General features: G+C 42.2%; 1 protein-coding gene across 4 annotated transcripts in view; it reads right to left on the reverse strand.

The window, feature by feature from the left end:
* The window catches only part of Lekr1 (leucine, glutamate and lysine rich 1), a 164,522-nt gene that overhangs the window by 54,614 nt on the left and 85,095 nt on the right, over positions 1-24,813 (reverse strand). For all 4 annotated transcript variants that reach the window (XM_085682469.2, XM_087899464.1, XM_085682470.2 and 1 more), the window contains one exon: positions 7,860-7,941. In XM_085682469.2, the coding sequence (XP_085538595.2) occupies positions 7,860-7,941 (82 nt within the window). The remainder of the gene's footprint in view (positions 1-7,859; positions 7,942-24,813) is intronic.

The raw sequence follows: 24,813 nt of genomic DNA on the forward strand, positions 1-24,813 counted from the left end.
AAGGGCAAGCTAGAGATTCACAAACCAGTCATCGAGACGGTCAAAGTTCACTGTGGCCCAGACTGTTAATAAAGTGTAAGCATGGTACAGAGGTCCATAAATTAGGGGGCACATTCTGTACAACCGCTTTAGACACACAGGAGTCCCCTCTCCACGTCTATGGCTTTACTGTCTGAAGTCTGTTACCCTACGACAGTTAAAAAAGTAATAAGCTGAATGTTCCAGAACTAACTAGTTTTCAACTGTACACAATTCTGACTACCGTTATGAAACCTGTCGTCCCACCCCATCCCACCGAGGGCACTCGTCACTTTGTCCCGTGTGTTCACACTATTGATTCTACCCATCTTCAGCTCTCTTGGCCCCTGCTCAGATATCAGATCCACTATGGTGTTGATCACAGTGGCTGCTTGTAAGCAATCTTTACACAGCAGCCTGGGACTGTATCACAATGTCAGTACACTTAATCAGGTAGGCCTTGGAAGTATCTCGTAAGGTAGTGAACACAGTACAACAGGCTAGGAAATGTAGCTCAATCCTATAACTTTCACTATATTATAACTCCATTTTCCGTTATTTATGTTACCTTGTGCCTAAAAGTTAAACTTGATATATTTTAAAATTTATGGGTACATAGGTGTGGTGGTTTGAACAAAAATGACCTCCATAGCCGTAGATGCCTGAATACTTGGCCCCTCGTTGGTGGAATTGTTTGGGAGGAATTGGAAGGTACAGTCTTAGTGTCTTGCCAGTGTGCTCCTCTGCTTCTTGTTTATGGCTCAAGATGTGAGTTCTCAGCTGTCCCTGCTGCCATCCCTTTGTTCCCCCAGTAAGGACTCCAACCCTCTGAAAGCCAAGTGCTTTCTTTCCTAAGTTGCTTGGTGTTTTATTACCACAATATAAAAAAGTAAGGAAGTACAAGGAAAACTGTGTATATGTGTGCCCATGTGTGCACATGTGCACATGTGTGTAGGGTTTAATACTAACTACGGTGGTTTAGGACTGCGTCTTCTGTTTTGTTTCTTGAGACAGGGTTCTGGAGCTCATGTAAAGCAGATTAGGCTAGAGCTCACAGGGATCACGGACTTCTACGTCCCAAGTGTTGTGGTTAAGAGAATACTGCTACTATACCTCACTAGGCATTGTGTCCTGAAGGACAGCCCTTGTGGCTAAGGGTGGGCAACTACTACATTAACTACTAATTGATACATTCCAAGATATTTTAACGGAATCTGTTCCTTTTCCTGCATTCATGAAAGCAAAGACAACCACAAGCAAACTGAATGAAGCAAGGTTCTGCACGAACCTCATTCTCATTCCTGGGCATTCTTGGCAGGGGTTGCAAATAATTTTGTCGACTATTTCTTCAGTTCATGTAAACCCATGGCAAGGGTGTGCGTTCATATTTAATATGAAAGGGGTAGTTTTCATGACCACATGTTTAATTTCTCAACTCATAATAATTTATTTTTCATAATAGTTAATTTTTCTTTTAAGGATGTATTTCTGAATATACTTACTGGATAGCAATTATACTAACCCTAATGTCTTCTGTTTGCTAATTTGAATTTCTTAAGGAGTTAAAGGTTTACTGCCTGAACTCTTAAGTCACTTTGAGGGGTGGGATGAGGCTTGGGATATAGCTTTTGTTGTGTTCATACTTAGCCCTACAATTCTCTGCCATTTTTGGAGTGAGGTGAAGGGGCAGAGTTTGCTACCTGCTGTGGGGTGTGGGTTTTGTCTTGGCTGTAGCTCTCAGATTCTTGCTTCTACATGCAATGCTAGTGTGGCTGACTGGAGGCCGTTTGGCTTAAGTGTTCTCCTCAAATAACCTACATCAGAAAATGCAGGGAATGTGATCACCCCCCAACTATAGGCCAAAATGGATGCTGGCAAATGGGAATGTCTAGAGGAGTTTCCACAAGTGCCCCAGACTAGGTCTCAAGGCCTTGACTTCCTAATGGGCTCTGAGAAGGAGCCTGCCTACTGCATGTCTACTACTGCCCGTTTACATCTGGCTTTCCTCCCACTCATGCCTCCACAGAGTCAACCCTCACACTGCCCTTTCTCTGTATCAGTTTTCAGAAGTTCCTGAAGAACTGTCATTGATGGCAGTTGTTTTTGTAGTCTTACTTCTTGTCTTTATGTTGACAAACACACACACACACACACACACACACACACACACATATATATATATTTGTAACATACATATATATCTTGAAATATGTGTATATAGTTAATATTTATTTGAAGGTAATACAAATATATTTCATATCTTCATATGTATATTATAAAAATAATATCTAGGATCTCAAGTTTTTTACCACTGTGCATTATCCTCAACCCCTTTTCTGTCTTTCATTTTGAGACATAGTTTTGCTAAATTGTTCAGGCTGGTCTTAAATTCACTCTGTAGCCCACTGTTGTATAGCAATTTCCTTCCAGATAACACATTGCATCTTGAAGGGAAGTTCTTAAGATACAGGATATTCTAAAGGGAAGTGCATTCCATCCTGCAGGAAAACTAATTAAGCTCAGGAAGTAAACAACTTAAAAGCTTCAGGAAGTCCCTAAAACTGACTAGACTCACTTGCAGCTTCCCTCCCCAGGTGTATATAAACCGTGACAATGGAAAGGCATTCTCAGACAAGCTAAGCTACTTGTAACAGGCAGATCAGCTGTGATGGCTATTCTTGGTTGCCAACTTGATCACATCTGGAATTGACCAAAATCCAAGAATAAAGGGCACATTACAGCCTATAAGTCCTTCTAATAAATCTCCTTTCTATATATATATATATATATATATATATATATATATAGAGAGAGAGAGAGAGAGAGAGAGAGAGAGAGAGAGAGAGACTAATTCTGAAAGTTCTGTTACTCTAAGGAACCATAGCAAGTACTACCTCAGTTCTTGGAAGAGGCAGAGATGAACTATGCTGCCTGAAAGAGGCTTGGGTAACTGAACTACGCGGAAAAGACAGTCTCCAACCCACTGAGCTGCCGGCAGGCTAAGCAGTGGCTCTAGGTGTCCGGCTCCTATGAGCTGTCATACACGTTTCTGGTCATGCAGCTGCCATTGAGTCATTTCTACTCCTAAAAGTAACCTCAAGCAACTCATTTCATCAAGTAGACATTGATGGCAGGCTCTCTTTGGTTTGCAGGAAGTTCCCTATCTGGAGTGAGAAGATGTTTGTTCACAACTCTGCAGCAAGAGTCACACAAGGCCCAGGCAGGACTCCAACCGTGATCATCCTGCCTTGGTCTCCTGTGCAGCTAGGACTGCGGGCCTGCACCACCAGGTCTAGCTATAGAGCTTTCTTAGCTTTCATTATTATTGGTGTGGTCTTTCCTTACCTATGCAGATACTATGAGAAAGATGGAATTTGTAGAAAATTTCCAAACTGACTTTGAGAGCAGGATAAAGCCCTACTGCTCAGCAAACACTGCCGCTTTCCTTGTGACATTCTCTGCAGTGTTCTTCCATGTCTCAGAATCTCAGTTGTCACCCATCACGATACAGACTGCCAGGCCAAAGCTCATTTTGGCAGTCCAGTTCCTCTTGCCAGTAATTCATTTAACAGAGAGGATGTAATGGGCTCCAGACAGCAGAGAGGGGGAGAGGGCTGTTTGGTGGATTGGGGGATTTTTCTACAGGATCTTCTACCACTAGATAGCCTCATTTGGACACAGTATTCAGAACTATAGCCATGTTCTAGGCACAGGGAACCAGAATCTAGTTGAAGTCAATGCTGAAGGTAACAGGAAGGAGACAGAAGTGGTTGTCAGAATGAAAACGGCTCCCATGGGCTCACAGGGAATGGAACTATTGGGAATGGAACTATTGGGAAGTTTAGCCTAGCTAGAGGAAGTGTGTCACTGGGGCTGGGTTTTGGGGTTTCAGAAGCCAAGTCAGGTCCTATTTCTCTCCCCTCTCTCCTCCCCTCTCCAGTCTCCCCTCCCCTTTCCCCTCTCCCCTCTCTCTCTCTCCTGCCTGTGGATCCGGATGTAGAACTCTCAGCTCTTTCTCCATCATGATGTCTGCCTGCACACTGCTATGCTTCCTACCTTGACAATAATGGACTACACCTCTGAACTGTAAGTACCACCAGCACCAATTAGATGCTTTCCTTTATAAGAGTTGCTGTGGTCATGGTGTCTCTTCACAGCAATAGAACCCTAACTAAAACACAAGAGCATCCAAACCCCTGATAATATTGCTGAGCCTCTGGATCAAGTAAAGCAGTCATTACCTCACTTCAGTGACTGTCACCAGAGCCTCCTGATAAAAATAAAATAAAATAAAAATAAAAATCAATTATAACACATGACAATGCTTGGGATATGGCTCAGCTCATAGAACACTAGTTTAACATGCACGAAGCCCTGGGCTCCATCCCCATCACCACATAAAACTGAGCATGCCTGTAATCCCACTTAGAGAGGAAGCCAGAGGATCAGAAGTTCAAGGTCATCCTTTGTCACCTAGCATGGTCCCCAGCTGGTCTGGGTTACAAGAAACCCCGTCTCAAAAACATGCAAAAGAACATAACAATGTTGATAAACTACAGAAGGTATTTTCTTAATAACCTTATGTGGGAAAAGCTAGCCAACTCTATCCACTTAGGAACTGCTTCTTCTTTCCACGTTAGAACACAAAAAAGAACTTACATCCAACTATGTTTAAAAAGCACATGTTTTATTTTTTATTTTTGCTTTACTTAATTTATAGTGTTAAGGATCAAGCTCAAAGGCCTCCAGTGAATGAGGCAGGTTCTCTACTATCTAACTACACTCTAAAACAATTTAAATAACAAAATAATTACAGTAAATTGAATAAATAAAGGTCACTCCTGTTCCCAGCACCCACCAAGGTCAGAATTAAAAATTTAAAGGAAGATTCTACAACATTTTCTAATTTCCAAAAGCCCAAAGAGGTTTGAGTATGTATAGAAAACCTCTAATTTATTAATCAATTTTTTTAAAAAATTAGACCCATTTATTTTATGTGTATGAGAATTTTACATGTATGTATGTATGCGTACCACTTGTGTGTCTAGTGTCCTTCAGAGGTCAGGCAAGGGTGCCGGATCACCTGGAACTGAAATTAAGATGGTCTTGAGGTGCCCTGTGGGTACTGGGAACTGAACCCTGGCCCTTTGCAAGAGCAATAACTGCTCTTAACTGCTGAGTCAATTCTGCGCATCAGAGTTTTGAGTAAATTATTTTGACTTCAAATTCATCATCGGTCAAAACACAACTTCAGTTCTAATCTACTAAAAAGTAGTGCTGACCTCTGAGCACAGTGTGGCTTGCTGGGCTTTGATCCCACGTGCTCCCGACCCCACCCCATTTACTCCAAAGTGGAAGAGGCCCCAGTGTGCTTAGAGGAAGGCTGCTGACACGAGGGACTGTTTTCCATGGCTCTTTTCTAAGCCACATTTTCGAAAAGTGGGTGCTGGCTCTGATCTTTCCCTGAAATGGGTGAGGAGCCGCACTTCTGTAAGACGGTGAAGTCGCACTGTATTTCTGCAACCATGCAGCAATTCCCTAAGAAGCCATCAGTGTAATGACCACCATGAGGTGGCTCACTCCCTCCTCCGCTCTGCTCTGCCTTGACTCCTACCACGTCTCAGAACTCGGGTTACAGATAGGATAAAATACAACTGACAAGATAGCACGGGGCTTGAGTTAATGGTAAATGGAATGGCTCCTGGTATATGCAAAGGATTCTCTGCAAAATTACTCTGGAGAAAGACCTTACTTAGTTTGTGTAGACAACAGTAAGCTTTACTCTTCTTCCATCTGACATCTCTTACTTTTCCAAGCTAAATTTTGGCATCATCACAAATTCTCTCTTAGCTTGGCCAGGTGCTAACACTATTTTCCTACTCCTGACCTGTGACTTCACTGCTCAACTTTTTTTTTTTAAGATTTTATTTTAAATTGTGTGTGTGTGTGTGTGTGCACGCGCGCAAATGAATATAGAGACCAGAGGAATTGGATCCCCTGGAGCTAGAGTTACAGGATGTTCTAAGCTGTCTGACATGAGTGCTGGGAGCCAAAATGGGGTCCTCTGAAAGAGCAATATCTTTCCAGTATCCAGTATCTCCTCCCACTGCCCCCCCACTTCTTGAGCTCCAGGAAGTGAACGTTGGGCCAGTGAGATGTCTCAGAGGTACAGGCACAGGTCTCTAAGCCTGAAGATCTGAGTTCAGTCCCTGGGGCATACACAATGGACGGAGGGAACTGACTGACTCTCGTAAGCTGTTCTCTGACTTCTATACATGTGCCATGGCATGCAAATGCACACACACACATACAGAATAACAACAATAATGATAATACCAAAGGAAGCAAGTATCACACAGTAGTTGTGTTCTGATGAGGCTGCTTTTTCCACAGGACTTCCATGAGAACACAGTCCTTCTAATATGGACAGAGTGAACACGGAGTTCTTAGTTTTGCAATTGTCATCTTGTCTCTTTTTCATGTTTCTTATTTCCCAGAACTTACTTCCCATAGAAAAGCATCAAGAACTCCCTGTTCTCTGTTTCCTTCACCCCAGCATCCTACACAGGCAGCCACACCTCTGGGCTTACTGTTATATTAACTTCTGTTTTTCTAAAACAAAACCCTTGCTACAAATAATCTAACTATACGCTAATTTGATTGGACATTTCTGGACTTTGCTCAATATTTGATTAAACACATTGTTCTTAGGAACAGCCATGGTAAACACAAACATTCGGTCACTAAGCATCCTAAATATTTATATTTATTTGCCTGAATCTTGTGAATACAGGAACTGAAACCAGAGCTCCTAGATTACACACCAAGAAGTAAAGTGACATACTTTATTTTTAAAGATCATGTGCCTTTTATTTTAGCATTATAATTATAGATATACCATGTTTATGTATAAAGTAGTCTTTCAAGTAGCCTTTCAAATTCCTGAAATAAATGAATTTTTAAAACAAATACTGCTCTGGGAGCTTTTTACATGTGTATGATAAATCTCTCTTCCTTTTCCTTCCTCTCTCCTTCTCTCCCCCACCGCTGTATGCTGCATACCTCTGTGTGTGCATAGGCATGTGTGTGTCAGGGCGCACATGTGGAGGTCCTTGTCTTCCACCATGTATGAGATGGGGACTCTGCTGTTTTGCCTTTGTCTTTGCTCATGGTACGCTGGCAATGGCCTCCAGAGGTTCTCTTGCCTCTGGCTCTGCTCTCATCACAGAAAAACTGAGGCTGTAAACAGGTGCTGCATGTCTCACTTTAAATGGGCTCTGGGTATTCAAAACACAGGACTTCACACGCCGAGTGCTTGATCCACTGAGCCATTTCCCCACCTATGAATATTTTATAAGGTCATTTTCTTATCATTTGCTTTTCAATATTTCTTCTCTATTTTCATAAAACATAGTCAACATTTCAAAGGCACTCTGTTTTGAATTTAAAATTAGATATTTTAAGAAATAACAATTAAGAAAATTTAAATGCTATAGACATTAAAAATGAATTTAAAGAAGAAATGAGATAATTACTTCATCTGAAACATCAAGACAAATCCCTAATATGTAGCTAGATGGCTTCTATACTTGATACTAGCCAAGAGGCCAAGAAACAACTCATAAGTCCTTTACAGAAGGACAAAAACACTTTACTGAGATAAAATGGTGACAGGTCCTTCAGTATTTAAGTCACAGAAGAGCCAAGAGAAGCCACAGCAGACCATCACCTACACAACTGAACCACTGCCCAAAGACGACACACTGGGTTTTTTCCAAAGCCTTTGTTGTGTGGCACATCAGTGGGCAACCCCCCTTCAGTTGTTGAGTACTGCACCTTACATGAGCATCTCTTTACAGTTGTCCAGCTCCATCACTGTCTTCTGAAGTCTCAACCCAAGGGCCTCTACTTGACACTGTAAGTCTGAAACGACACAGCACACTCATTAGTAAACCAGTGTCTGGGTGTCTTCACAAACTAAACCAGCTCTGCTGAACTTTCCCTTCAGCGTCCAAAGGACAACACAGAAACTTTGCCTGTACGGTTCTATGCAACATGTTCATGGTCCACATAACACCCCACGTGCCTCGTGTCTTGGCCCTTTCTCCTTACACCATCATGATATTTTACCAACACCTAACAGCCTAACCTTTCTACTGTTTTCAAATGAAATTTGTGTTGCTGGCACATCCTACGCGTTTCTGATCATGGCTCACTTAAAATGTTTGGCTATCTGAGCTCCCGCTTCTGTTCCTAAACCAACTGAGTCTTCTGGGTAGAAAGGAAACAGACAAATCATTTGCCAGGCTCATGGTTGGGAATTTGTTAACTCTGAGTAGTATCTAAAAGGTGTTTAACAACTTTAAAGGACAAGAGGATATTTTGGAAAACTGACTTTCACAGAGTCTTCATCTAGGAAATTTAGGAAGTATTTGAAAAGGATTATTCAATAAAATCCTTATAGCAAGAATATATTAGTTTTTCCTCTATCCTTAGTACCTAAATGTGGGAATATAGGCAATACAACTGTACATTTACACTTAAAATTTGAATAGATATTATGCAGTGTTTTCCTATGTACCGTGTCTATTTGTAGACTTGATAGCAGTAGCCAAAATAGGACTTCTTTCTAGTCGCTAATGCAGATCAGAGTTGAGATTTCTTTTCATCCAATCTTATAAGTGAAGAGTGCCGTCTTATTTTTATTTTAATTTACATCACTTTGGTTATTAAACTTAAAGATGTACACACTGAAAATATTTCTACTCCTTATAATTTTTGTTGTAGTGCAATGCCTCGTGTCTTTCTTCCATTTCACTAGTTGTTACTCTTCTCATCTTTATTCTAGATTTAATTTATTCAAGATTTAATTTAAGAATTAAAGTTTTCTATGGATCTCTAACAGAAGCCATGTGTTCTGTATGCAGTCTTGGTTTGCCCGAGTCCTGCCACTAGGCTTCTGTGAGTTGTGACAGCCTGCGGGAACTCAACTCTCCAGGAATCACTGAAGGTATGACGACCACACAGCATGGACTAGCCAGTTTATACAGAAAAAAGACACTGAAAACAAGGGAGTTGTAATTTTTTTATGTTCTAGCCACCTTAGGCATTTTAATTTTCTACATTTAATAGTAAACTTGCAATTTTTTATGCAGCACCCTAAGAAACTCATGCACCAGACCTCTATGATATCTTCAACATGTTTTATCTTTTTTAAACAATGAATTAGTTTCTCAAATCAGAAGCAAATTCACTCTAAACAAATGTTCTCATAAGAATTTTCTAGGTATTTATATTAAAATCTTTGTGTATCCCAATGTTTTCAGATACATTATTTTTAATTATTTTAAAGAACAAATAAAATTTTATGTCTATCATGTACAGCATATTTTGAAACAAGTATACATTGTGGAAGGAGTAAGTCAAGCTTATTAATACATGCACTACACTAATACTTTTTTTGAGGTGTGAATACTTTATATTTACTCTTCATTTTTTAATAATGTTATTGACTAACAATGACCATGCCATACTCCACCACCGGTCTAAATGAAATGTTTGTGGCCAAAATCTCCTCACATGCATTAAATTATTTAAAGCTATCCCTTCAAACTGCCAAACAGGTTGCCTCATTTTTCAGATGAAGAGGAGAGAGAGAGAGAGTCTCTCTGGGTCCATTGTCCCATTCCTGCAATCAGGACATCAACCAGCCAGCAAACTTTCTGAAGATGTTGAAGTCTGCTGAGAGGAAGACCCCCTCAAAACAAGTTTCAATTACGGACTTACTAAGGATATTTTCAGGGTACATTTATCCCCATTAATAGAAGAGAAAATAACATGAAATATGCTTTTTAGTAAAAACCTTTCAAAAGCCAGAGACCTTAGCTAGAATGGTCTGTGCCATGCCAGTGTGTTAGTCAGCTGCAGCAGACTTCAGACACGCGGGCTGCAGGCTTTCACTCCTTCTCTAAGAATGAAGAGGGAGGAGCTGAGGGCGAGCTGTGTCCCAGTGCCGAGCATGGAGGCTTTCTCTGCCTTATTTCATTTGTATTAAATGATTTGATTTTTACAAGTGGAAAGTGTAAACGTGAAAGCAATTAGCTTACTAAAGTTTACTCAGCAAGCTGTGAAGTGCTCCCGTGGTTCCCACTGAGTTCTGCCTGGTCCTTAAGGCTTTCTTGCTCACACTGACTCTTGAAACATAAAAGCCACAGTAAACAGTATATTTGCCAAGAAAGTGTGGTGAGCATTGTCATAGGCCAGCTATAGTCTCTGAACTTCTAAAGAGATATACTTTACAGAATGAGAAACACGGTTTTACAAATGAAAGATAGAAAGACAAGGTGTCCTTGTGACTATTTTTTTGAACCGACGACACTGGGGACGTTTGCTTTCTTGTTGAATGGTCCTTGTACTTTTGATGAGATGGAATCATAAACTAGATTAAGTATGGATCTGAGCCCAAGTAATAACTTTTGTTATTTCTAAGTGGGGCTACAGTTAAAACTGATTAGCTTGAAAATAAACCCCCAAAGAACTGTTACTTTGTATGTAAATTTTATATAATTAATTCTGAATTGTCTGAGAATTAATAAAATAGTAGATGCTAATAATAGCCACTAAAACAAGCTCACTTTGATAACATTAAAGAGTATTCTAAGGCTCACACTTGAATATACAGATGTATCAGAGTTCTCCAGTTTACCAGGTTCCAACAAAAACAAACCATGCCACACGACCCTGTGCTGGACTAATGACAACAGTATTGTACTACCAGGGCGGTTCTCTCTACCACGCCTCTCTTCTCACTTTCAAAATAAACACAGGTTAGCCTTTGGCTCGCACTGTAGAGCCTGCACAGGAGATGCTGCCCCAGCGACTGTCACGTGTCTTACGACAGCTCTGGATAGCGGTAAAGTAAATAAATGTTTTGCCTTGTAAAACAAGAACCCACGAAGGTTGTCGTACCCAGTAAACAGAAACAAAAAATACGAGCAGTGCTAACCAAGAAAGCATTTTAGTTAAGGAGAAAAGACATCACCTAGAGCTGAGGAATCACAATTCACTATGAAAACTCACGATGTAAAAAGCCCCCCTGGTGTGTTACTGGAAGTTGATTTACATATTTTCATGGCTGCTTTTCATTTCTGGGCAGTATTTTTTTGTAATCAGGAAGTACTAAGGATTATTTTTTAAAAAAAGCAAAAGCATAGGCCGTGTCTCTGTGGTTCTGAATGATGTGTAAGCATCACACAGGCTTATTAAAGGTTCTGGTAGACTAGCAGGGCCCTTTGTTTTCAGAAGCAGAATGCCCAGTTCTTGTCCTTAATAAATAAAGGGACATAGTCAGGATAAGCAGCAGAGAGTCTAAGCCACCTGCACAAAACAGCTCCTTCAGTTTCTGAGGCAAGGAGCTCTTAAATAAGTGTATTGTTCTGTGCCGTCCGTCTCTATAGTCAAATAAATTCAACTTCAATTTTCTGTCATTCAGCATGACATTGGATTATGAGGCAAGAGGCCCTGAATGACGATGGAGAGAAAGGAAGCATTGGCTTTAAACACCATGCAGATGTAAGGCGGAACCCATGGAAACAATCCAAACTTTACAACAGCACATTCTACTGTGATGTGACTGCGTTCTCTGCAGATATTAAATAAGAAGCAAATGATTTTAAATGAACAAAACCAAAAAGAGCTCTTAGCCTCTCTTCATACGAAGCAGCTGCTTGCTGGATAGCATTACACAGACACCAGATTTGCAGTAATTAGTCATTCGAAAGAATTCCACCATTCTGAAAGGCTTTGAGAAACTGCACATACAAAAGGTATTCATGGTTAACTATTTCATAGGAAGAGAGGAAGCTTTAATAGTCACTGGGAAGGCATAATAATAGTCATGAGACAACATCAGAGAAAACAATAAATACACCACAAAGAATAGAAAGAAGTTTCAAGCAAAAAAAAAAAAAAACCCACCCAATAAAGAAAACACATACAATCTTAAATTTTGGCTCAAAGCCCTATTTGGAGGAAAATCTATAATTCAAATTTCAGGTAGCAAGGTGGAGGGATGAGCTGGCATAAAGATACCCAGAGACACAGGGTAAAATATTTAAGATTCCTAGGGTTTGATTTGACAGTTGCAGTTTCAAAGGGTTAAGGATGACCTCACTGGTGAAATTATTTGTCTCAACACAATAAGCCAATTTCAGCATAAAACACCCCAATGGCTGTAATCTCTTTAATGCTAGCAATATGGAAACCCAGGCTACCTTTGAACCTTCTAACACAATTTAACCCTTAACTCTTCAGAGGGGCTCTGTATGAGTTCTAAAGCCACATACCTGGCTTCCAGCCCTGGCCCTGCCTCTCCCAGGCTGTGCTGACCCAGGGACCCTGCACAGGGCGCTCCCAGCCTTCAGTGCCTTCATGTCCACAGAAGAGAACAGTAACGGGCACACGTGAGTGCCGCTGATTGCTGTGCCGGAGTAAATTAAAGTCAGCTCCTCCAATTCTGTTCTGAAGCTCATCACTCCCACCTTAAGGACCTTGTTCTTGGGCACGGGCACGGGTCCACGGGCGCAGTCTTCTTAAAAATGGGACTAAAATTGGGGGCTCCAATTAGTTCTTTTCTTTAACAATACTCAGGGAAGTGAGGCAAAATGTTAACATTTGCTAGACACAAGCAATGGGGTCACACACGTCTGCTACATTATTTTTTCTGTGTTTGAAAATTCTTATGGCTCCATATTGTTTAAAACAGTGGTTCTCAATCTTCCTAATGGGGCAACCCCTTAGTACAGTTCCTCATGTTGTGGTGAGCCCCAACCATACAATTATTTTTGTTGCTATTTTATAACTGTAATTTTGCTGCTGCTATGAATGGTAACATGGATGTCTGATATTCGACCCCAATGGGGTCATGATCCACAGGTTGAGAACTGCTGGTTTAGATAACAGCCCTGCTTACAGAAGTCACAAATGAGCATCTTCTATATGGTGAGGACTAATCAATTCTAGTCTCTGTATCCAAGGTACAAAGGAAAGCAAAGGACGAAGGAGAAGAAAACTGTTGGAGGGAGGGACCAAAGGAGGTTGAAAAAGCAGGTTAAAACCACAGTTTGATCCTGTGGATGGGAAACAGAGACTAATCTGTAGCTGCAGGGAAACGTTGACAAGGAAGGGTGTCTGTTTTGTCTGGAAGACAGGAGCTACTGAGACATGTGCCTCTGTATTCAAGAAGGATCATTCTAGAAGGCATCTGTGCGGAGAATTTAATGTACAATTTATAACCTGTACCTTACATGAGAAAAAAGCCACACCTCTTGCTGGTGTTTTTTAAGAGTTACACACATTGCCTGGATTTAAAAATTCCATTTGGCCTGGCTCAAATGAAGACGCAGGATAAAGAACAGCAAAGAGAAGACTGAAGAGGGTGTTGAGCTGTGACCAGGGTCTGGACGGAGTAGATATTCAGACTGCAGGAGCAAAAAGGCTGCAGAGACAGAGGCAGGAGCGTGAAGTGGATGTGAGACGTCCTGGAGTGAACCCTGGGAAGGAACATCTCCAGCACTGTCTGACGCCGTGGGAACTGGGTGCAGGCCTGCCGGCCGCTGACAGTCTATCTGAGAAGAGTCCGTCCAGTGACAAGGGTAAGTGGACAGGCCTTCTCTACCCACAGAGCCGCAGCCCAGAAAAGCCCACGGGAAGAACACTGTACAACACCAGAGATGAAGTTGTAACTGGCATCAGACAGGGGACTCAGGCAGAAAGTTCTCAGCAGGAAGGACACACTGAGCAACGGACTGGATTACTGAGGCTGGCAGCCCTTCCCCCAGCTGCTAGGGAAGACAGAAGGAGAGCTGAACCAACCCACAGCCGCCCCAACTGGAGTCACCCAGGCTGCACTACCTTCCCACTTTGTCCTCATTCGGATTTTCAGTTACACTTTTTTTTAGAAAAACAAAAAACAAATTAAAAAAACACCTTTGTTTAGCTGCTCTGTTTTAGCCTGTGTCTCAGCTTAACGGCCTAGGGCATTCAGGACCTTCCTTTCTCCTCCCACTCCACTACTGTCTCAGTTACTTCCTGACTTCTAGCCCACGCATCTTCTCTCATTCATCTTTTCTTCGCCCTTTGATCCTTTCCCATTCCTTCCTTGCTTTAAGACTTAATGAATACACCTGTCTCTGAAGATTATGAACGACATTTCTCCCTGTCAGTACCTCATATTGAGGCTTTAGCACCTTCGTGGAGACACAGAAGGGTGCAAGGGTCTTCTGTAGGAGCTGGCATCAGGGTTCCTGGCAAACACTCTGTCCCCGGAGTTGCTACTCTCTCTGAATAGTGGTGGGGACCATGGATTCACCCGAAGACGCCTTACCAGGGAGACTTAAAACTGCAGGACACACCCACCCTGACAGATATACAAAGCGCAACAAAGAAACAGAGAAAATGGAAGAAAAGCTGCCGCTTGTGAGCTCACACGCTCACAACTCCTTAACTAGAGACCAAAGTAAACCACAGAAAAGTAAGATTGACAAAAGGTAAATAAGATGTTCTATTTTGAAAAAGGACCAACGAGCACATAGAAGACTCAAATTAACAAATGAATGAACAAAAAATAAATTCCTATAGAAAAGACTAATCTCCCACCCCATTCCTACTCATCACGCTATCCGGGTCCCCAGTAGGCACTCCGTAGGGAAGCGCTTGGCCTCACGCTTCTACCACTCTGCTTCCTCCTCTCCTCCAAATCCAGTCCCTCAGTCTCACCCCCATCTTTGTGGCAGATCACCAGCTGTGCCCCCCCCCCCCACACTCTCGGCCAGTCTCCAGCGCAACAGGCAGATCTTCTCCAGTCTCTTACCCAACTCATTCTGCCATCCCCGCCCCCAACTCTAATAGGCTTTTGCTTGGAAGCCACCCATCGAGCAGGACTGAGAAGCAAGTAGGTCAGTAAAGCAGGTAGGAGAGCTCCAGATGTTTGCCCCCCCCCATCTCGGTCTCCCAGTCTCATCCCCAGCTCTGTAGCAGAACACCTGTTACGGCCTTTCCTCGTCCTCTGTCCCCATCCCCAGGGACTACCCTGATTTCATTTCTCCCTCAAAATCCCCTTCTAGCCCATCCCTATTCCTAAATGTCAGCTCCCAATACATAGGAACACATTTTACTAGGAATCCCCCGTGACCGTCCATATCAGGATCCCAGAGGAATCTCCCTACCAGTCAACACATGGCCATCACAAACCCCCAAGAGCCAGACAGAAAGGGCAACAGAAACCAAGGCACCAAACACCCATCTAAAAAAGACAAGACCAGCGAACAGCGTCTACAATTACAAACTTCCCAAACTCAGATGGCTTCAGGCAAGGATAAAAACACAAGGATAAACAGCCAGGACAGTATGTCTGTACTAGAGTACAGCTGCTCTACCATGATAGGTTCTAAGTATTGCAACACAGCTGAAGCACAATAAAAAGGCTTTAAAATAGCCTTTATAAATATGATAGAGGTCCTTAAAGAGGAAATGTATAAAACATTTCATGATATGAGAAGAGAATCAATAGAGAAAATAGAATCAATAGAGAAAACCCAAAGTGAGGAAAATCTGGAAATGAAAAATATAGGAACTCGAATAAGAACCTGAGAGGCAAGTCTCACTAACAGAACATAAAAGTGGAAAGACAGAATCACAGGCATTGATTAAAATAAAAATAAAAAGATGGATGCCTCCATCAAAGAAAACAAATCTAAAAAAACTCTTGGAACAAAACATCCAGGAAACCATGGACACCATGAAAAGACTCAATCTATAAATAATAGGAGCAGAGGAAAGAGAAGAGACCTAGGTCAAAGACAGAGAAAACATTTTCAACAAAATCATAAAAGAAAAATTCCCTAACCTTTACCTATCAACATATAAGAATCATAGAGAACACCAAACAAACTGAATCAGAATAGAAATTCCTCACAACACGTAATAACTAAACACTAAACATTCAGAACAAAGAAAGAATGTTAAAAGTTGGAAGGGAGAAAGACCAAGTAACACATAAAGGCAGCCCTGTTAGAACAGCACCTGACTTCTCAATGGAGACTCAAAAAAACCAGAGGGCCTAGAAATGAAACTCTCAGGGAAATGGATGGAACTAGAAAAAAAAAACAAAACAAAACAACAAAGTGAGGTATCCCAGACCCAGACAGACAAATATGGTATTTATAACTTACTTGTGGATATTAGCTATTAAGTCAGTGATAATCAAACTACAAACTGTAGAACCACAGAGGTAAGCATAGAATAAAGGACTGGAGATGGCAGGGGCAGATAGATCTCCCTAGGAAAGAGAAATAGAAGAGATAGTTACGAATGGATAGGGGTGTTGGGGGGACTGTGATAGAGGACCAAGTGGGCAGGAGGTGAGTAGAAGGGGACACAGGGAGAGACAGCCAAAATTAAGGACTATTTAAGGGGCAGTTTGGAAACAATACAGTAGATGCTCCCTAAAATACATACATATATGAAGGTGATCTAGCTGAAAGCACCTAACAATGGGGGAGACAGAGCCCAAACTGGTCATCTCATGTCACTAAATAAAGCTTCTGTTCCCAGGAGTGGGTTACAGATAACTGGGTTGTTAGGCAAAGGGATCCCATGGGAACCCCCAAACAACTCAGTCTGTTGCCACAAACAGACTCTCCACAAACTGATGTAGGTACTCTCCACAAACTGATGACAGGGCCACGCTAAAGACAACAACTACATAACCCATTGACCATAGAGAAGTTGACCTGGTGCCTACATAGAGCTTTCACCCCTAGGTTCTAGCATCTTTGGTCCAGGAAGGTACTCTGCATGCTACCACAGGAGAAACATAAACCACCAAGATAGCCACACACCATTAGATGAACAACAGTGTTCTGGCTGCAAGATATGTGAGTGCAACAGGGGCACAAAGCTTGTGGGAGCAGCCAGCTAATAACTGGTTTGACTTAAGCTCAGTCAGTGAGACGGAACCCGTACCCAGCACTGCTTGGGTGACCACGAACCTGACACCAGACCTAGGGTAAAACCAAATATGACTGTTCTAAGAAAAATACATAGAAAAATGACTTCTAATGTCATTCAGCTACACTCATATAGCAGTGTTTTGCTCATCAGAGAAGCTTCTTCCTGCAGCAGATGGGAAGAAATGCAGAGACACACAGCCAGACATTTAGTGTGCAGAGAACGAGGGACCTTGGAGCCCTCAGCCCTAAATGGGATGTTGTTGTCGGATCCCTCCCCTAGGGGCTCATAGAACCCTGCAGAGGAAGACAGGTGGAAGAGTGTATGAGCCAGAGTGGGTGGAGGACACCAAGGAGGACCCGGCCCTCTAAATCAGCTTGAGCAAAGCAAACATGAACTCAGAGACAGGCAGCATGCATCTGGCCTACACAGGTCAACTGCAACAGTCGGTGTCCCACAGCTGAAAGGAAAAGGGGACATGTGTCCCTTTCCCTAACCCAGAAACAATCTCCAATTGATAACCACTTTCCCCAATGAGTTGCACGGGGAAACAAACTCCTCTTAAGGGCAGGCTGCGTGCCCAGCAGCAGGTCACCAACAGAAAATGAACTCAGCAGCCTCTTTGGCAGTTCCTCGGCTCATGTCATGTCAGAGCTCTTCCCAGTTTTTTTATTTGTTTGTTCGAATTTTATCCTATTATTTTTCATTTTTATTTTATTTATATATTCTTCTTTTCTCTTTTTACCCTACAGGTCCTTTTTATACATATTATGGCCTCCAGTTTAGTGTTTTTATGGGATTCCTGATTGTTCAAATGACTGTGTCTCTATTTCTTGTACCTTCTCTTAAGATCTTTTCCTTCTGTTTTTTTAAAATCTAATTCTGATGTGTTAGTTTTTGTTTTATTTTATTAGTATTGTTGTTTTCTAATAAAAGACAGAAAGAGGTAGATCTGAATGGGAGGGGAGATGGGGAGGAGGTGGAGAAACAGATGGAGAAGAAACTATAATCAGACTATATTATGTAAGAAAAATCCATTTTCAATAAATGGAAAAAGTTGAAGGACAGAAAGAAAACCACAAAATGGAAGTGTCAACCAACATGACATAGCTGTTTTGATAACTAACAAAAGTAGATTTCAAATCACAATGAATCAGGAGGGATAAAGTGGGCAGCTACATATTAATAAAGGGAACAATTTATGAGAAATCTGTAATGATTATAAACATTATGCACCAAATGTTGGGGAACCCCAATTTTTAAGAATGACCAATGAAAGACATGAAAAATAAGATAGTCCCTGGCACAAAGATAGTGTGAGGGTTATATACACCATCCTCACCTTTAGGCAAGTCTTCTTAACTAATAGTCAACTGAGAAACTTCAGAGCTAAACTGTAGAGATCTACAGAATATTCCACCTAACAGATAAAGGTGGAACTCTCTCTGAAACTGGTCACTTGATAGGCCATTAGGAAGTCTTATCAAATACCAAACAAAGTGAAATAATTGCTTGTGTCATATCAGATCATGGTAGAATAAAGCCAGACACCACCAGCAAGAGAGTCCACAGGAATTACTCATGAGGAAACAGATAAGAAAAGAGCCAAGGCAATTCTAACAGAAAAACAGTCCTGGAGGCAGCACACAAAAACAGACAGTGGAATACAACAGGGGACCCAGGAATAAACCCTCAAAGACACAGCCATCTAATTCTTGACAACATTCCTCAGGGAAAAGTCTTCAATGAACAGCCTTGGAGAGGCTGGGCATCCACATGCAGAAGAATAAAATTAGATCCCCAACTTCCTCTCTGCCCAGAAGAACCAACGTGAAAGGAATCAATGGGCATCCACATGCAGAAGAACAAAATTAGATCCCCAACTTCCTCTCTGCCCAGAAGTACCAACGTGAAAGGAATCAAAGACTTTGAGACAGGCTGGAGGGTAACACTAGGGACCTGGGCAGGGCTTTGGGAAATGACTCTAGCAGTACAGGAAATGAGGCCCAAGAGTTGACAAATGGATTGCATGGAATTAAATAGCCCTTTCAGGGCGAAGGAAACAGTCGGCAGAGTGACGAGACACCTAAAGAATGAGATATAACCTTTGCTGACTGTACACCACTTAGTGGATAGGCGTTGAGATCCGAAATGAGCAAATTGCAAAATGAAGACAAGAAATTCAAATGTTCTGAAAATTAAACTAATAAGCGGAAGACAAAGTCCTCAGAAGAAACATGAATGGTCAATAAAACATGAAAGAGAGTTCAATATCCTTTGTCATCAGAGAAACACAAATCCAAACTACTTTGAGATTCCGTGTGTTACGGAGAAGTGAGCAAACACTCACAGCACAGAAAACAGAGAAGCGGGCTTGGTCATGAGTGTGAGGCGGAGCTTAGCCTAAAGCTGCAGACACTTCCCAACTGTCATCCAGCCACTTGAATGAATCCAGGCTTCCTTATCAAAGTACTTTCAGGGATTCCTTTGTGAGGACTAATGTCACAGCAGGCAGAGCGTGAGTGAGGTGGCCTGAGCTTCGGCTGCACAGGGCACTCACTGTTCTTCTTTCTCCCTTCATCTTGGGCTCAGGCTTCAGTAAAACAGGCAAAGGACAAGACCCACTTTCCAAACAGGACTTTCAAGTCACCCAACTGCTGTGCGCTACCTGCATTCTAAGATAAAGCCTGTCGCGCAAATATATAAAAGTAAAAACGCAAAAATTACCTTTGTGACCATTTTAAGACTGAGGATATTCTTGAGCAATACTCACAGACATGAAAAAAATAGGTAACATAAAGGTTAACATGATTTTGATAGAAAAGCGGAAGATGACTGTCTAGTAACTGGTAAGAGTGAGGTGTGAAGGCCATAAAAATGAATTCGTTCCACCTTGACTAAAGGTCAAAGACCTATTCTTGCTCCTTCAAAGTTATAATAGACAGGATATTTGAGCTACAGTGTGGCTACAGGATGTCTTGTTTTGACGTGGGTGTGGTTACTTGATGTTTTGAATTGTGAGGAGGAAATTACTTCGCTTGTTCTTTGTTTCATGGTGAAGTCTTTTTCCTCCCCCTCCCCTTTTGGATTGGGGTGTATGAAAACTGAGTAATAAACTTAGGGTGGCTCATAGCATTCATTGGATGTCCTCCCGATTCCGCTATCTCTTGTCTATTTCTTTCTTACTCGTCACTCCAAGTTGGGCGGACCCCGAGAGGAAGGAAATTATGATTAATCTAGAGAACAGAATAGGGCCTGGGTGTGGTGGTGCAGCACTTGGGAGGCAGAGGCAGGCAGAGTTTTGAGGCCAGCTTGGTATACACAGGGAGTTTCTGGACAACTAGGGCTGCATAGTTAAGACTCTGTCTCTAAAAGGGCCAGGGAGGACTGGAGACGGGGCTCATCAGTTTGGGGCACTTAATGCCTTTGCAGAAGACTCAAGTTCAGTTCCCAGCTCAGAACCACCTGTAACTCCAGTTCCAGGGGAATCCAATGCACTTTTCTGACCTTCAAGGGCATCAGGCATGCACATGACACACAAGCAGGCAAAATACTCATGCACGTATAAATGAATCTATAAAAATAGAAATAAAAATAAAAAGAATACCAAATTTTATAAATATTTTTTACATGTAAGATTGCACAACAGAGAAAATGATGGTTATTATAAAACTATTATTTATACTTATATAATACATATATGTATGTCAGAAAGAGACACACGAAATGCTCAGAATTGCAACTGAATGATTAACAGTGAGCATGGCTCGTATTAAAGTGCCTTAACACTAAACCACCTTCTAATTCACCCCATAACCTGTTGGTGTTTGGGGGCAGCCTTGCCCGCTATGGGTTTCCCTTTCTAGGCAGGGATGGGGGTGTCTTGAGGTGTATGAGAGTAGAGAAAAGAGCTGGCATAGCCATGCACATTTAATTCATTCCTTTCTCCTCTTCATTGTGATGGAATCTTACCAGTTCTCCCAAGCTCCTGCAGATGTGCCCTCCCTGGTACAAGGGGCTGTAACCTGGACCTGTGAATTGAACCCTGCCTTTCTTAAGATGCTCTTGCTAGGGAATTTTAAGATACAGAAAATGAAACCAAAACAACAGTAGTAGCAGTTAGCTAGCGGGAGAGAAACAGGGACACGGTGTAGCTAAAGAAGAGGCCAAGAGAGAGGGAAGCCGATGCACTGGACCCAGAAGGGGGAAGCTGTGCTTGAGGATGAAGAATGGGGAGAGAGGTATAAGACATCAAAGGGGGAACAGTCTAGAGAATAGGCCAGAACTGAACTACTTCAAGAGAGAAAACTGAATAAGGAAGGAGGCACATCTGTCCTAAGGAGTGTCGATGATCCTCAGAGAAAAACCCTCAAGATCCAGATTCACACAATGAAAAGCGTGCAGAATAAAGCTCACCTTCAAATGAATGCCCAGTGCAGGGAGCCAGTACAAAGGTAAAGGAACAAACACAATCTGCTAAGACTTTAGCACCAGAAACCCCTCCACATACTTCACATTTCAGTGGTGGCCTCGAGCAGAAGAGGAATTCTCAAGAGGTCTGGTTGTCTGGCTTGTAACTTGTCTAGAGAGCAGGGAAGGCTGTGCATGTGTGTATAGGTGGGTTCCTACTTTGGGACACGAAAGCAAGCAATCTATAGTATTCCAGTATGAAGCTACTCTTTTAAGGAATGCTGAACTGACATAACTGAGTGACTGTCATTTCCTTAGTTTTCTGGTATAAAACCAGTGCTTTTCAGAGGCCTGGGGATGTGGGGGGATGTGGCTCGTTGTGGGAAGGGCTTATCTACCAGTAATCAAAGGAGGGGGAAACCCCCACTTGTAGCTACCAAGGTTTTTTCCCTTCTCCTGGCCATTCGCAGGGCCGTGTGACCTCCGACTCCCTAGAGATTCTGCCCTAGCACTGGCTTGAGGGGATAACTTAGCAAGAACCTGGCTCTCTTTGTTATGGTGATTCCACCTGTATTCAAGGTTTTAGCAGTGGGCCCATAGCCTGCCTCCCCTAGCTGATTCTGCCTGAGGCACGGGAGGCCTTTAATCTTCTCCTCCTGCTTCTGGATGGGAGGAGGCCTTGCCCTTTTTGATCCCCCTGCCCACTTCTATAAATACCCGACTTGAGTTTAATAAAGTTGCCATTTACTCTGGTAAATGAGCAAAGGTCTCTTTTTGTGTGTGTCTCTTTTAACCCTCAGGACAATCGTCCATTCTCTTGGGCCCGAGTCCGGGAAAGCGCGCGCCTGGGTCGGGTGTGGATGTCCACTGAAAAGTGCGGGGTCTTACACCCACTTTCTCTCCCATCTGGAATAAAGCTTCCTGTAACTGGAACCCAGCTGTTCAAGGGAATCAGAAAGGCTGGCCAAGTTACCACGACACACTCGCTCTGAAAATGGCAGGTAAGGTGACAGTCCAGCTCTGTCCAAAGCCTTCCCCCTTCTTCCACACAGCAGGCAAGGTGATTCCCATGGAGTCACGGCCAATCCCTGCTTCAGTCATGGGAGTGCAGACAGACAACTGTTCAGCTGACCAAGGCTGACCAGAGGATCAATCAGTGGAGGCAGAGGGACCTTGTGAATAAGAGACATTAGGACTAATAGAATGAGATCTAAGGAAATTTTAACCCCTAACCCTACGTCTGTCCACCCGGTTCGCTGTCCCAGTGGAAACAGCTACTTCGATGCTACTTATTCTCGGCAGCGCCCATGGCAGCACTATACCGTATCTCCTTCTTCTCCTAGTGCTCTCGGATGGGTAATGAAATCTACCAGATTCCCAGTACAGATGTATAATCAAGTCAGAAATAAATAAACGAGTTGCTTGGACAAAGGGCAAGCAGCAGAAACACGCAGGCCCAGGAAGCAGATGCCAACCAGTGGTTTCAGTCTTTCTTTCCCCCACTGAACCACACCACTTTGCCTTTCTCCTTTACCAGAGAATGGAGGAACATGGTATTTATACATATTTCTATGTGATGAAACACACAAACACTGTGCCAGCACACAAAAAGACTATACATTGCATGATTCTATTTTAAGAAATGTCCAGAATAGGCACACAATTGTGATTCGTGTGGAGGGAGCAGGGACACAAAAGAAGTGGCTGCTAATGGTCTCGTGTGTGTGTGTGTGTGTGTGTGTGTGTGTGTGCGCGCGCGCGCACGCTGGACAGGTACTGTGTGTGCCACAACATATGTGTGGGGGGGAAGAGGACATTTTCTGTATTTGGCTTTCTTATTCCACCTCACAGAGTTCCAGGATCAAACCCTATTCCGTAGGCTTCATGGCAAGCATTTTTGTCTTCTGAGACATTTTAATGCCCCCTCTCTCCCCGCCAAAGTTTCTTTATTTTAAAAAGGGTTTTAGATGTACTTATTTTATTATTTTATGTGCATGGATATTTTGCCTGAATTTTGTATGTGCACCACAAAGCATGCCTGGTGCCCATGGAGGTCAGAAGAAGGCATCAAATCTCCTGGGACTGGAGTTAATAATGGTTATGAGCTGCCATATGGGTGCTGGGAATCGAACCCAGGCCCTCTGTGTCCTCTGCAAGAGTAATCTGTGCTCTTGACCACTGACCCATCTCTCCAGACCCTCAAAGCTTCATTTTGAACATGACAGAAATACTCAACCTCTGGATCATGACCCCTTTGGAGTCTACTGACCCTTCCATAGGGGTCGTCTAAGACTACCAGAAAACACAGATATTTACAGTACACTCATAAAGTAGCAAATTACAGTTATGAAGTAGCAACGACAATAATTTTATGGTTGGGGGTCACCACAACATGAGCAACTGTACTAAAGGGTTGCAGCACTAGGAAGAGTGACAACCATTGGTCTAAAATGAGTTCATGGCAATGGTCACATAATTCTGTGCATAGCTTAAAATCAATAAATTGCACACCTAAAATGGGCGAATCTGGAAATATGTAAATTATACCTCAGTAATGCTATTTTTAAAACACGTAATTAAGATGGTCAAATATTTTGTGCAAAATAACATCATGAAACATGGCTGTGTTGTTTATTATACCAAACGGCTTGGTACAAGAAAAAAGTTTCAAAGTTTTTCCCTTGGGATAAATTTGAAAGTCGGTTAAATAGATTTAGGGAGAAGGAACTGTGCTGAAGGGATTTCTCTGCACTGCGCCTTCCAGCATCTGTAGCTGCTGACAGAAAGCAAAGGACAGCTTATTCTACCAGGTGGAGGAAAACCAGCTAAGTGGACCGATCTGGAGGTCATAGCGACCTCTGAGAGGACTATAATCAATTGAGATAAATTGAGCATTTTGGAAGTAATATTAGTGTGTGCTAAGCATAAAATTACAAAACTCATGTAAATAAATCTTTTTAAAAGGGGAACTAAGAATTTAGTCTTTAAATTTTTATTTTACATGCTTATTTTCTTTTTCTGAAAAACAAACCCTAAACCTTAGCATAGAGATTAGGCAGCCATTGGTAGTCAATTATCAGCCTCACAACTATACACAGCAGAATTAACACATGCATTTAAATACTGGGCATGTATGGTTCAAAAGGTAAGTGAAAGGAAACTATGGAAAGATAAAGCTAAAAGATTTTATGCAGAAAAGTAAGGACCATAGACATTATACACTTGAACTGAAGTTGAAAATGTTCAATGGCATTTTAAAAGACAAAAATGAACACAACTGTGGATGTTTAACCTTGGAAGCAAAGAAACAGCAACAAGGTTTGGAGCAAATCAAAGCCTGAAGCAGCTGACCACGTTGGAGCCCAACCAACATCCTCA

The sequence above is a fragment of the Myodes glareolus genome, chromosome 20 (assembly GCF_982192425.1).
Source record: "Myodes glareolus chromosome 20, mMyoGla1.1, whole genome shotgun sequence".
NCBI lineage: Eukaryota > Metazoa > Chordata > Mammalia > Rodentia > Cricetidae > Myodes > Myodes glareolus.